Genomic DNA, 14,813 nt, shown 5'->3' on the forward strand with positions numbered 1-14,813 from the left:
TACTTCTGGAGTCTAGAAAGAAGAGAATAGGAATAGGAAGAGAAGTCACAGTGTTGTGTTCCGATACTTTCTGTCACAGAGCCTCCAGATCTCATATACTAGCAAACCTTGTTTATTATCCTTTGGGTCCTTTTTTTTAAAAAAAAAAATAAGTAAATATCTGCAGCAGTTGGAGTAGAACCGTCCTGTCGTGAGCTGGGCCGTCTCCTTTGATGTTGCAGGTGCCCGAGTTAGCAACTTCGAGGTTGACCAATCTGTGTTTGAAATTCCCGAATCCTACCGTGTCCAAGACAATGGCAGAAACATACATCTGCAAGACGAGGACTATGAGATTATGCAGTTCGCCATCCAGCAGAGCCTGCTGGAGTCCAGCCGGAGCCAGGTGCTGTATGAGTATGAGTGACGGGGCCTGGGAGGACTAACACCCTCGGTTTGGATTTTGTCCAAGTGGAAAGACTTAACTGAAACAATAAGTTGGCATATGTATTTACATATTCATGTAAACATATAAAAAGTATATATATTTGGGAAGGAGTAACGGTTTATTCTCCAGATGGCCATGGTGATCAACTCTGGGCCAAGCTGATGACAGGAACTGCCTGTGGGTCTCCCACATGGAGGACAGGGAGGCCCCATCAGTGGCAAGGACTCAGGCACTCAGGCCATCCTTCACTGCTTTCCCACACAGATGAGCAGGAAGTTGTTCTTGAAGTGAAGTAGCTGGGATTCAAAAGAGCCCCCTGTATGGGATGCCAGTGTTATAGGTTGTGGCTTGACCAGCTCTGCCCTACAATACTGGCCCCAGATTATATTTTAAGTACCTGGCCTTTTATTTATAGAAGCTTCTTACGTCAGAGACCATCTGCATAACCAAGTCAGCACCATTTACAAGGTGTCTTTGAAGACATGTATTAGCTGGATAGTTAATAGCCATGTGTTTAGGGGCTTCTAACTGAATCCAGAAGCCATCATTGCAGGCTAATGTGCCCATCATACTGTGTGCTGCAGCCTCTGATGAATTTGAATCCCAGCCCCCTCCCCACGTGGGCAGTGGATGTGCAGTCTGTCACTTTTATTGCTCTGTCACACTCCATGGGTTTCCTCCAGGCATCGCTTGCTGCCACCATCCCAGGCTTGAGGACCTCGTCCACCCCCGCACTCGCCCAACCCCACCCCCGACATGAGCTCCTCCCATCCCTCCCTCTTGTGGGTGTAGGATGGGATCTGGTGTGTCCCTTAGGCAATCCATTTCTCTCCTGGTTGACTGACCATAGCTTTCTCCCTATCGTGTTTATAAACCTCACTGACCCCCAAGTTTTGACAAGGGGAATACCCAAAGATGACAAAGACTGCATTGCATCTTCTAGCCTTTCCTTAGAATTATCTGCTTTGGTCATTTCAGCTGTGCCCAAAGTTGGCTGTTTCTGCTAACCAGATTTTGTGTAAGGTATGAGAAGCTGTGTCTGTCCATCAGACACCCTATGCTGTACGGTAAGGCCACATACCAACTGAGAGTTGTCACTTCAAGATATGCCCAGTCTCTGTCAGTTTTCCACAGTGCTATCGGAAATGGGTCAGAGATGATCTCACGTGTCAGGGTTCACCTGTGCTTCCAAGAAGCATTCACATCCGTCACATTTGCTCTTGCCAGGAGTTTTCAGGACCAGCATCGAACGGAGGGATCAGCCCGACACACGCTTACGATGCCCAGTATGAGAGGTAAGTGACACGACTCTTGATGACTCAGCTGAGACTGACTCAGGCACACAGACAGGTGCATGAGCGGCAGGGCAGACCTGTTAAGGTGTCTGCCCTCCTGCTTCCCTGCTGGTGTTGACTTATTAAACCAGCTCTCCACTCTCGACACGAAGTTTCTAAGGATGGGTAGACAGACCAGTTCACAGGTCAGTGGCACTCCTGAGCCAAGGCATACATGGGCCCTGGGTCAGACTGCCCTCTTTATGCCATTTTACAGATGACACTGCTGGGCATGAGCTGTAGAGATGAATGGGACATCTTTTTAAGAGGGAAAACTGTAAAGACTGGCTTTTTGAAGCATATTCCTAAGATTTATTTATTTTTATTGGAAGGGTAGATTCACAGAGAGAAGGAAAGGTAGAAAAGGTCTTCCATCCACTGTTTCAGCCCCCAGATGGCTACAGGCGCCACAGCTGAGCTAATCCAAAGCTGGGAGCAAGAAATTTCTTCCCATACAGGGTCATAAAGACTTGAGCCATCCTCCACTGCTTTCACAGGCCATAATCAGGCAGCTACATCAGAAGTGGAGCAGCCGGGACATGTATGGGATGCCGGCAACACAAGGGTGGTGGTTAGTTTGTTGACCCATGGTGCCAGGCCCCCCAACATATTCCTACTCTTGAGGCATATATGAGTGTCATGATGAAGAAACTAGGTTTTGCCTTAAAACAGATCCAGGTTTACTTTCCAGGTCTCTTGATTTCTTCCAAGTGTCAGATTCCCCCTCACCCCCCGTATCTCTCACCTGCAGTCCCAGTGTTTCATAGGATGAAAGGGCATCATCGTGCATGTCAAGGGGCTGGCACGGGGTGCACCTCGTGAGGAGGTACAGAGTGTAGTTGCCATTGCTGCCATGGTAATGGTAGTATTGACTCTGTCTTTGGCGGTTTTGCGACCCAGGGCCATCCAGGAGAGCCTTCTCACCAGCACGGAGGGCCTGTGCCCCGAGACCCTGAATGACAGCAGCCGCTTTGACAGCGACCTCCAGCTGGCCATGGAGCTGTCTGCCAAAGAGCTGGCGGAGCGGGAACTGCGGCTGCAGGAGGAGGAGGCCGAGCTCCAGCAAGTTTTGCAGCTGTCACTCACCGACAAGTAAATCTTCCTGCCCACGGGCTGCACGAAGCAGAGGCTCTGGGCTGCCGGCGGGTGCTGCATCCCTGTTTGCAGCAGACAGCAGCTGCTCCTTCTTTCTGCAGAGGTGCAGGGCCAGGGACTTCCCCGGCCCATCCTGGACCATCTCCAGAGTGCAGGAGGGTCCAGGGATCGGCAGGCCCCATCTCCAGGTTAGGGGAGGACATCACCACTTCCATTAGCTGCACCGGCTTGCAGGTCACATTCTTAACTACCAGCTTTAGACAACTCTCCCCTCCCTCCACCTTCCAGCCCCCGCAGGTCTGTAGGTTCGTCCTGAGGAAGGAGTGATGACACGCCATTGCAGTCAGGGTGCTTTTACCTATGATGGCAGCAGCGCCGCCTCTGAGGAGTGTGGTCCGTGAGAGGCTGCGACACTTCTTCACTGTTCACCAAAGAAATGGAGTGTGCCGATCTAACTCGTTTTATTTTTACCTTTGTACAGGGTTTTTAGGACATTGCCATTCTTCCTGCTCCATCTTCACGTTATTCCATTCCTTCTATCCCCTCTCCCCTGCAGCTCAAGTTAGATATGTCCAGGCTCTAAAGATTATGGTTAACTGTTTGCATCACACTGAAGATACACAGATGACTACGGACGTTGCCTTAGCCTTGAAAATCACTCATGGTTTCAAACCACCTCACTCCACTTACCTAGGGATGGGTCTGATTTGAATTTGTAAAGGCAACTCCGAGGAGAGCAAGGGTCCCCAGGCAACATCAAAGGCAGCTAATCCTGTCCCGAGGGAGCAGCTAGGGGTCCTCGAAGGAAGCCACAGGTGGCAACTGCTGCAGATCCCCCTCCCACCAGAAAGGGGGGGATTGGATGTGAGCCTAGAAGGGGAGCCCCCCAAGTACAGCTCAGTGGGCTCTTCATTCAAAAGGGAAAGGGATGACTCCACGTTGCTTTTTAGAGTTCAAATCAACATCTTTCTGGATAAATATATTTTTTAACAGAATGTTTTTATTATTTTTAAGAGATATAATAATAAAATGACTACTCCCATCAGTAGCAATACAAGGTTATACATTTTAACCAGATTTTCTCAGGCCTTTTTTGGATACCTTTAGTAGTTAACTATTTTGTCTAACCCTCCTGTAAATAACCATCGCCCCCCCACCCCACCCCCACGGGACCCTGGGGAGGGCGGCCGGTGCCCCTCTCCCTCTGCGCACTCATTCCTGCAGGCTGCACTGATGTCATCTGAGAAACTAAAAACCTCCTCTGTCCCGTGTCTGTGTCCTCCTCCGTTGAGCTTCTTTTGGGCCAGGAAGGGAAAACTCCAAAAAGGATTGTCCCAGTTACTGTTTGTATCCTCCAGTTAGCGTTGCCAGGAAAACCTTCTGAAAACCACGTCCTTAATTCCATTGGTTCCTCCTGCCGCTTATGTCACGATCTGACCAAAAGTCCTTCGCACAGAAGGCCAGTACAGGTGATGGCCACCACGTCGCCGACACACAAGCGTAGAATTTTGTTTACTTGGTGTTTACCGGGAGCGAAGGCCCTTCTTGGGATCAGCTGCAGTTAGGTCATGCCATTTGCTCACCAACCTGTGAACCATAGGTACCTTCTGTGTTGGCCTCCCACAGCTCTGCTTCTCCTGGAGAGCATCGTGTCAAACCATTGCAACGTTGTTCATGTATGTGTTTTCTCTTAAAATGCGAATAAAGACTGCTTCCTTAGAGGGTGCTCATCCAATAACCAGCCAGCCTCTGAGTCTTTCTCGTGTGGTGTTTGTCTAGTCACAGGATACACCTGCACTTCCTGTTACTTCAGGATATTGGGTGCTTTTGCATTGCTCAGCTGTATATTACCTTGAAGGCAGTCTGCTCTTCCCCACCTCCTGTGCAAGGGAAACGGCCCACATGCTCTTTGCCCCTTGTTTCACAGGGAAACTAAAAGCCATGCACCCCTTTCCTACCCGGGGACTGGCTCTGGGGGAATCAAGTTAGCATTCAAAGGTGAGGAGCCTATCCTAGAGGCTTCCAGGCTCATCTTACACCTAAGGATGTTACTTTTTTTTTTTTTTTAAGATTTATCTGTTTTTAATGGAAGGTCATATATACAGAGGAGGAGAGACAGAGAGGATGATCTTCTGTCTGTTGATTCACTCCCCAAGTGGCCACAACGGCTGGAGCTGAGCCAATCCAGAGCCAGGAGCTTCTTCCGAGTCTCCCATGTGGATGCAGGATCCCAAGGCTTTGGACCATCTGCTGCTTTCCCAGGCCACAAGCAGGGAGCAGGATGGGAAACAGGGCTGCTGGGACACAAACTGGCACCCATATGGGATCCCAGCATGTGCAAGGGTAGGAGCCCAGCCACTAGGCTACCGGATGTCACCTTTCAAACAAAAGGAATGACCGACCAGTCAACACACCTGCATTCCAGAGATGAGGTTTCGGCCTTTCTAGGAAGCTGTGAAGAAGCTGCTTTCCTCTGGGGGAAAAGTAAACATCAGTGCATTCCGCAATGGCCAGGGCTGGGCCAGGCTGAAGCCAAGAGCTTCATCGGGTCTCCCACGGCGGTGCAAGGGGCCCAAGCACTGGGGCCATCCACTGCTTTTGTAGACACATTAGCAGTGAGCTGAATCAGAAGTAGAATAGCCAGGACTTGAACTGGCATTCATATGGGATGCTGGCGCCACAGGCGGCAACCACACAAAACAACCCCAGAAACTTGAACGTGAGCAGCTTCTCTGTGAAGACGCTGCCAGTGACCAGGTTCCGTGTGTCCTTCAGAGCCTTTGCTCTGTAAACAAGCTTACCACACCCTCCATAATGTAAGATGTCAGGAAACGGAAAAAGCCTGCTCTAGATGACAGGAAAGGGAAGTGACCACCATCAGCTTGGCCCCAGGCCCCTGGCTGACTGTACATGTGACATCAAGGAAGAACTGGGCAAGGAATTTCAAATGACTTTGTGCTGCAGGAAGTGAGAGGACCCAAAGTCCTGCTGGATCTGTATTTAGGAATATACGCAGGGGTGAGATCAAGGTCCAGCTGGGGAACATCATCTGCTAATGGGACTTGAGCCCCCTCATCGCAAGCCGAGTGTTTCCCAACAACTCCTCTTCACGCGAGGGCTGCAAGTCAACTGGATGTGTTATGAGTACAGGGTGAGATTCTGAGTACAACTTGGTTATGAAGCCTAGGCTTTGGCCACCACCTCTCCCTGCAGCCCCAAAGATAAAGGCCAGGAAAGTAATTCCACTTGGAAATACCAGCTGGGAGCAAGAGGCAGGTGTCTGGTGGAAGGGTTAAGACGCCTGCCATCCTGGCTTCACTCCTGATTCCAGCCCTGCAAATACAAACTTAGAGAAGGCAGAAGGTGCCGGCTCAGGTAGTTGCATCCCTGCCACTTAACGCGAGAGACCTGTATTGAGTTCCCAGCTCCTGGTTTCAGGTTGGTCTACACTTGACTGTTGCAGGCATTTGCAGGACTGAATCAGCAGATGGGAGATCTGTCTCAACACAAAACAAAACCACAAAACAAACAAACTAGCTGCATCAAAGTTTTCAGTATCATTCTTTGTCAGAATCAATGCCTTTTTTTTGAAAGGCAGATTTACAGAGAGGACAGACAGAGGTCTTCCATCTGCTGGTTCACTTCCCAAATGGCCACAACAGCCAGAGCTGAGCTGAGCTGAAGCCAGGAGCCAGAAGTTTCTTCTGGAACTCCCACATGGGAGCAGGGACCCAAGGACTTGAACCATCCTCTACTGCTTTCCCAGCCATTAGCAGCAAGATGGATCGGAAGTGCAGCAGCTAGAATATGAACTGGTGCCAAACTGGGATGCTGGAACTGGCAGGCAGAGGATCAGTCAGCTGGTTCTCAATGCCTGTTGTCCCTATGGCTCTGCAATAAATCTCTTTTTATACAAAAAGATCACCCCCTGCCTTACTTTAGCTTGAGATCTCACATGGAACACACAGTACAGTTGGAATGAAGCTGTAAACTGGGTTTTGGATTAGTATGTGGAACAACAGTACTGCAAAGTTGTTTCAGAAAACTGGAATGTGGAGCTGGCTAATGGAATAGCAAGTCATGAGGTTTATGGGCTTGGCTTGTGTTCACCATTTTCTTTCAAAATCTTCAAGCGGTGGTCTTCCTCCCTCATGGCAGCACACCGGTGCCTTGTTCAGGTGAGGGAGGAGTGTGCACTTCTGTGACTGCTGTTGGTGCCGGCATCTGAGGCTCTGCCCCCCAAGTTGCTCACCCACCACCCCAGCCTTGGTCACTCCACTTGCATTTGTTTTCATATCCTTGGCCTGAGTGAAAAGGTGCGGTTGTCACGATTTTACAGAGGAAGGAAATCGGACTCCAGGGAACTGGGACAAGAATCCACGTGTGACTCCTGTGCCAGGCCTGAGAGCTTGACGGTGCCTCCCAGTCCTGGTGTCATCACTACTCTGCCTTAAGACAGTGGTACTTCACATGAATGTCAGTCACTTCAGGGGCCAGCATCCTCGCATAACAGGCTAAGCTTCAGCTTAGTGCACTGGTATCCCGTATGGGTGCCAGTTCGAGTCCCAGCTGCTCCATTGCTGATCCAGCTCCCTGCTTATGGCTGGGAAAAGTAGTGGAGGACGGCTCAAAGCCTTTGGGCCCCTGCACCCATGTAAGAGACCCGGTAGAAGTGGCTGGCTCCTCGCTTTGGATCAGATCAGTTCAGTTCTGGCTGTTGTGGCCATTTGGGGAATGAACAGTGAATGGAAGATCTTTCCCTCTCTCTCTTCTCTAACTTCACCTTTCAAATAAAAATTTTAATAATCAAATAAATAAATAAATTTCCACTTCATGGTGCTCCCTTGAGAGACTAGCTCAGATTCATTCGCCCTCACACAACTGCATTGTAAACATTTGGGAATAAAGACTAGGATCAACAGAATGTAAGGTTTCATTTTCTTTTTTTATTGTAAGGTTTCATCTTAATTGACAATTTGCTCACAAGCACAGAGCACAACATTTCAATGGCTCAGTGGCATTAGCTTACAAACAAGATCCTGAAGTCAAACACAGTATAGCACATGAATTATTTCACATTAAGTGCGGGTTGTTAAATAAATCAGTGTGCCGTGCTTACATGGAGCACAAGATGGACAACTCGCTTTAGTAGCAAAGAAATTTAAACCTAGCACTCTTAAAATAAATACTGACAACCACTTGACAGGCATGAAAATAATAAGGGGAAGGAAAAAAAAAATATCCAGTTAACCAACAGTGCAAACTAATAGCAGCATTTTCAAAGTTGTGTAAACACAATGCCAGCCTGCACAGGGGACGTGCACTTCTGGGAGCTGAGCCCTCCCCGCCACTTTGGGCCCAGAAATGCCAGTGAGCGCCTTAGGTGCCCAAGCAGAGAAAGCTGCCTCCAGCTGCAGGCCATGGCTGGCTGCAGAGGCTTAGGTGCAGGCCAAGGCAGATCAGTGTGTTTCAGAAGGGTTTTTTCCTCTGCTGGGTCAACTAGCAACCCCTCCTGTCCAGGCTGAAGGTGCGCTCCCCTCAGGCCTCCCTGATGTGACCCTGACTGTAGCGGGGGTGGGGTGCCTGCAGGTGGGGGTGCAGGCCTGAGTCTGCAGGGATCACGCAGCTTTCTGACAGGCGGTGTAGGTCTACTGGCTGCGGGGAAAGGCACTGGCAGCCGTGCTGCTCTGAAGCAGGGATTGCATCCACCCGATTCGTCCTCTTCTCGCTGCCATATCGCATGTTAGCGGTTAGTACTGTGCAGGCGCTTCCACTGACCCTTGGAGCTAGCTGCAGGCTCACCAGTGATTACAAGAAGCACTGAGAAGCAGCCTCAAGGCCGTTATCTGCATCGCAGTGTTATGGGGGAGAGGGGAAACAAAACAAACAAACATCACTAGGTGAGGTTTCTTCAAATCCTTTAGCATTCACCACTGTCCACACTAGAGGTCACCAGCGAGGTGTGATTCCAACTTCTCCACTGGCCCTTGCGCAACACCACGTGGGCTGTTCCCAAAGGCAGTCACCGGCGCCGGATGGGCTTGTAGACGCAAAACGCCATGAGGATAATGGCCACCAGCAGGACGCTGAAAATGGTCCCCAACAGCACTGCAAAGGGTAAACAGGTTACTTGCTGACAGCAGCCCTGGGGATCTCTCCCTCCTTGACGGAAACGCGCCAAAAGCCCCATGGGGCCGGGCACAGGGTCAGGTGCCAGGCAGACAGTGGTGAATGGGCCCTTTCTCTCTTGAGGAGTCTTCCGATCTGCCACAGGAAGGCAAGGAGTAGCACCTCTCATAGCTTAGCAGGCCCTGAAGAAAGCAAGGGAGGGAGGGGCCGCAGGCCCCAGGAGGGGAGCCCCGCAAGCAGAACAGGAACAGAGACCATACACCGAGGCAGCAAGGGGCAAAAACATGGGTTCTCCAAGATCAAAGAGAAGCCCCAGGAAAGGGTGACGGGAGAGCAGATACAGCCAGGAGGAAGACCCCTCTGGCTGCAGGGTGGACCACTTCCACACGGGGGCGCAGGAAGAGATGCAGGAACCCAAGCGTGTCTATATACATCATAGCCTTCCAGTCCATGGGAGTCTTTGACAAGGGCCCTGCGGCTAGGGAAGCCAGGCACTCACTCGGTTCACAGCTTTTTACATTGTTGAGAGCCAATCTCATGTGGAGACGCTTCAAGTTGCTCAGCTGGGAAACAGGATGTACACCACAGTGGGTGCCCTGGTGGCTGGAGAGGACGATTAAGTGCCTGCACTTCACCGCCTGGCTCACACAACAGCGGCAAGCGACGCGGTCAAGCGACTGCACACTGACTATGTGTTTAAGTGTCTGGGCCTGGCTCAATGCCTGCCAGCACCAGCTGGAGCCTTCTAGGATGCTCCCCGAGTCGCATTTTCTGCGTCTATCCATTGGAACAAACAAAATCCACTGTATTAGGGTTTTGTGGGGCTCACACAGAGGCGTGATCACCTTCAATAAAGGCTCCACAGTGCTGGCCACGCAACAACCATGTGATCAATGGCAGCCGTTACAACCCCGACAGGTGGCAGAATACAATGGCCCAAAATTCGGGGTATGGGTCTTAAGGTCTGACCTCTCCTAAGCGCTTAGGAAAGCTGCTCTGCGACCTTTTTCTGTAAAAATGGAGACAGACTGCCTGCTGCCCAGGAATGCTAGAGTGATTTTTCTCCAGCTTTTTTCATCTCTAGCCTGTCCCACACTTGCACCTGACTTAACCATGTGACTAACCATGCATTCCCCACCACCTGCAAAGCATGCAGTGCCTGGACAGCGAGTTCAGGTCTCTGATTTGCTTGGATATTGCAATGATGCCAAGCTGCTGAATTTCAGGACACTTCCACTGACGGCAGCTACTTCTGTGGAAAGCAGAATCACACATCCACATAACTGAAAAAGTGGGCATTTATGATCTGATTATACGTCTCTTAAAAGAAACAAATGGCCAGCCCCAAAATATGCAGGCGCTCCATTATCATCCTTAGCTGTCAGAGAAAGCGAACACCACAATGAATGATCACTTACCACAGAACAGCTGCAACCGAAAAGATAAAAAAAAAAAAATGCTGCTAGAGACTGGAGAAAACGGGAACTCCATTTTCCACGCACTTCAACAGCTCCTCTGCAAAGTGGGTGTGTCCTCAGAGGTCCGCCCCTGACGTCTCTATACCCACAAACCATCCGACGCCCCCCAAGTTCCTAAGATGGTGCTAAAACCACGGTTACCGTTATTACTGCGAGCACGGGCCCTTGCAAGCACACGAACAAGCAACGGGAGCGCGGGTTAGGATCGAACTTGTTGCCCAGCCTGGGCCCACAGGGGCAGCCAGCACCGAGGGAGAAGCATGGTGGGCGCCCCAGGCCTTCGCCGAATCCCAACGCACATCGCGGACTTCCAAGAACCGCGCTCCCCCCCCCCCCCCCGCCATGGCTACCCCTGTCCACCCAACGAGTGCAGGGCCAGCTCACCGAGGTTCTGCCCGCGCAGCACCGCATACGGCCGGCTCCCCTCTGACGGCTCCACGGGGTTTGGGGCCACCGCCTGCCCCAGCAGCAGGTTGTACAGGAGCACGCACAGCCGCCACGACCCGGGAGACATCATCTCGCCTGGTCTGCAGGACCTGGAGAGACAACTTCCGCCACAAGCCCCGCCCCTGCCCCCACCCGCACAGCGCCTTCCGGGAGTGTCTCGTTGCCACGGTAACTCTAAGCTCCCACCAGAGTTCCTCCCCCACTCTAGGTTCCTCCAGCAGAGTGTTCCTTCCGGGGTCGGAACCTTCCACGCAGTGTTCCGACGCGGGGACAACTTCCCACCGTGATGATGGTTCCGCTGTGAGCACCAGCGCAGGGCGTAGAGAAATCCCTAGCCTGAGGCTACCATCGTTTTTTGTTTTGTGTCACTAACATCGCGGCAAGCATGAGACCCTGTGTTCCCATTTATACAAACGCTTCCCTCTTCAGAGAGCCCTCCCTTGAGCATCATTCTCTGAAATTCTCCCTTTCGTCTTTCCATAGACACACTCATTCTTTTCCCTTTGTCCAACCTCCTAAGCTCATCTTCATTTACCGTACACGTTTAATGGACAATTTGTCGTTTTCTACATACCAGCCTTCCATCTTGGAAACTACAGTCCACGAGTGCATTTGTTCTTTTGTCAGCTCTACATGATGATACCCCAAACCATGAGATTCTGATGGAAAATGTCTTCATTTATCAGGAAAACATCACATGGTTGCACACTCCCCCCATTCCAGCTCACATGTAACTTACAGCCTAGTTAGAAGAACAGTCAACAAGCAATCACAAAGAGAATTGTATAACTCAAAATTGTGGTAGGCAGCCAGGCCTTGAGGTGCAGCCCCTGCCTTTTTATTATTATTATTATTATTATTATTTACTTATTTTTTTAAAGATTTATTTATTTTATTGGAAAGGCAGATGTACAGAGAGGAGGAGAAACAGAGAGGAAGATCTTACGTCCAATGATTCACTCCCCAAATGACCACAATGGCCAGTGCTGCGCCGATCTGAAGCCAGGAGCTAGGAACTTCTTTCTGGGTCTCCCACACGGGTGCAGGGTCCCAAGGTCTTGGGCTGTCCTCAACTGCTTTCCCAGGCCACAAGCAGGGAGGATGGGAAGTGGAGCTGCTGGCGCCCATATGGGATCCTGGTACATTCAAGGCAAGGACCTCAACCGTTATGCTATCGTGCCGGGCCCAGCCCCTGTTTTTGTATCAGAGCCCTGGGTCAATTCCCTGAATGTTGTGCTTCTGATCTAGCTCCCTGCTGGTGTGCCTGGTGATGACTTCAGCTGCTTGGTTACCGCACCGGGCCCCTATTTTTTTTGTTGTTGTTTGTTTGAAGAATAAGTTGCTAGTGGATTGTAGCAAATATCATGCATTGGAAGTGACCTATAATTTTATGACCTATAGAAATTCTGGTAACTTATTTTTTTTTTAAAACATTTCTGAACAATAAATTTGGAATGCGTTCTAGGAACGCACACAGGCAAAAACATTTTGTGCTGAATATATGGTTGACACCCTTATCATTTAGGAAAACGCTACAAAACTTCATTTAATCCATCGTTTCCGTAACGCAGTCAGTGGAACTCAACAGAAATTTAAAAACATGATTGCAAACTGATCTGAGGTTACAGGATTTATTCTCTAACAAAACAGAAACCCCAACCAGGTAGAGCATGACAATAATCACTTATTAGAATACAACCTGAGGAATCTGCTGAGACCAGCCATGGCGGTGAGAAGCTCCGTCTGCTTCTGCTGGGACCTTGCTCAGCCTTCGCACCAGGCAGCAAGTCCCATGGCAGGATTACCATGCGTTTCTGGCTTGGGGCCTCTCTGACCGGCCTGGTTAATAGCATCAGGGCTGAAAGCCACAATGGCGGAGAGCACCAGAAACTCCAGTGGTGGCCGCCAGCAGCTGGGCCAGGTGGTTCCCCAACCCTCCCCGTGGTGGGAGGGAGGTGGCATGACCAGGTCCTTGCTTTGGAACTTCTGCATATGGGGGTTCATCTGCAGAACAGCTCACGGAGCTCCAGCTCCATGACCTTGGAAACCGTCTGTCCCAGCTGCCGGATGCACCTGAGCTTCAGCTTGGCCCAGCCCGTTACTTGGGGAGTGAGCTGGCAGATGATAGATCTGTTTGCACGCATACGCATGTGCGTGTGTGTGTATATGTGTGTGTGTTATTCTGCTTTTCAAATAAATATATCTTTAAATAGGAAGGACCCAAGCTGTAGATAATTGCCTAGGTTGCCTTGTACCTAGGCAAGTGTTACACTGCTGGGAGAAAAGCAGCCAGCAGCTGGTGGGCATTCTGGGCCTGGTCAATGCCAAATTTGTGTTTAATTATACTAGTATGCCAGCGTAATTGCTTGTTATTGCTTTTTAAGATATGTGGGGAAGATGGGGAATGCTGGGCCAGGACATGCACTCTTGGCTCCCAGGTGAGGGGGCAGGTTACAGATAAATCCAGGGAGGTCTGGGAATGGATTGGTGTGGGAGCTGCTGCAGGCATGTTTGTCAGGGGACGAATGATTTCTGAGGCCTTCCATGGATTGGGTCACTGCACTCAGGTAGATGAAGAAGCTAAGACGGAGTGGTTTAAAAGGGTGAAATTGGAGGGCCTGTCTGGTTCAGGCCAAGGCACCCTCCCATGTGGTAGAACTGGGCTGGGCTAATAGCATCATGTGCTGTCCACTGGTACACACAAAAGCTGGGGCTGAGGGGCATGCCTGACTGGGCTAGGCTGTAGTATACCTGCCCACAAGGGTCAGAGAGTGGTGGGCCATGTCTGGCTGGGCCACAGCACCCGCCAGAACACAAAAGAACCAGATCTGGGAAAAGATTCTGTAAGAGACATGTGGGTTCACCTCTGTGAGATTGCAGCACCTGCTGATTTGTGGGGAAGAGCTGAGCCAGGCTGGACCACAGAACTCACCTGACAGGAACCCACCTGACACTCATGGAAGCTAGGACCGAGAGAAGGTGGAGCAGGGCCTGGTTGTAGTACCTGCTAGCACATACAAAGGCTGGGACTGAGGGCAGACCATGCCAAACAGGGCCGCCACACCTGCCAGTGTTTGTGAGGTTTGGGGCTGGCAGCAGGCCTGGTAGAGGAATCTGGGGAACTCCCTACTAGGTCTTAGCTTCTGTTGGGGAGCACAAGAGCTGAGGCTGGTGGGGGGCAGGTCAGGCAAGGATGCAGCACTTGTCAACATCTATGTGGGCTGGGTCTGGGGAGAGGCTGGGTTGGGCGAGGCTGTAGCACTTGCTGGCATGCATGAGAACCAAGATGGGGTGCAAGGTCAGGTTGGGTTAGAGTGAAATACTCACCAGTTCACATGAGGGCTAGAGCTGGAAGAGGGCCAGAATGGGTTAGGTTGCTGCATCCACTGATGAGAGCTGATCTGAGGGTGGGCTGGGCTGAGCCAGGCTGTAGCACTTGTGGGCAAATGTGGATACTAGGGGTAAGCCATCTTAAGATTGGGCCACAGCACCTGCTGGCACATGCACGGCCCAGGGCTAGGAGTGGGCCTGGTAGGGGAACCTTAGAGACTCTCCTGCTGGGCCGTTGCTTCCACTGGTGAGCATGAGAGTGGGATCAGGGATAGGTCAGTCCCAGCAGAGCTGCAGTACCCATCTTAGAGCATTTGGGCTGGGTCTGAGAATGAGCCAGGCTGGGCTAGGCGTCTGTACTTGCTGATATGAAAGCCAGAATGGGTGCAGGCCAGCAGAGCTAGGTTGCAGCACCAGTTGACAGGTGCCAGGACTGAATATGAGTCATGTCAGGCTGGATGGCAATACCCGCTGACAGGCGCAAGATCCTGAGGCTGGGAACTTGCCTGGCAGGGGAACTGTGGGCTCACCCTGCTGAGCTATGTTCACCACTGGCCCAACCCATAGGTTGGGGGG

General features: G+C 51.0%; 2 protein-coding genes across 3 annotated transcripts in view; one reads left to right on the plus strand and one right to left on the minus strand.

Annotated features, from left to right (window-relative positions):
• ANKRD13A (ankyrin repeat domain 13A) overlaps positions 1–4,584 on the plus strand; it is a 29,320-nt gene extending 24,736 nt beyond the window's left edge. For both annotated transcript variants that reach the window (XM_041003457.1, XM_041003458.1), the window contains exons 13-15: positions 222–382; positions 1,652–1,719; positions 2,659–4,584. In XM_041003457.1, the coding sequence (XP_040859391.1) occupies positions 222–382; positions 1,652–1,719; positions 2,659–2,854 (425 nt within the window). In that variant the 3' untranslated portion in view covers positions 2,855–4,584. The remainder of the gene's footprint in view (positions 1–221; positions 383–1,651; positions 1,720–2,658) is intronic.
• Positions 4,585–7,782: 3,198 nt separating this feature from the next.
• CUNH12orf76 (chromosome unknown C12orf76 homolog) lies at positions 7,783–10,991 on the minus strand. Its single transcript, XM_041003804.1, has 2 exons — positions 10,845–10,991; positions 7,783–8,961 (listed from the first exon to the last, which is right to left on the minus strand). Exons 1-2 carry the CDS (start codon positions 10,975–10,977, stop codon positions 8,876–8,878), a joined length of 219 nt encoding a protein of 72 aa, XP_040859738.1. The 5' UTR covers positions 10,978–10,991; the 3' UTR covers positions 7,783–8,875.
• Positions 10,992–14,813: the final 3,822 nt, after the last annotated feature.

Source organism: Ochotona curzoniae, unplaced genomic scaffold, assembly GCF_017591425.1.
Source record: "Ochotona curzoniae isolate NIBS_2020 unplaced genomic scaffold, NIBS_Ocur_1.0 scaffold_274, whole genome shotgun sequence".
In the NCBI taxonomy this organism is placed as follows: domain Eukaryota; kingdom Metazoa; phylum Chordata; class Mammalia; order Lagomorpha; family Ochotonidae; genus Ochotona; species Ochotona curzoniae.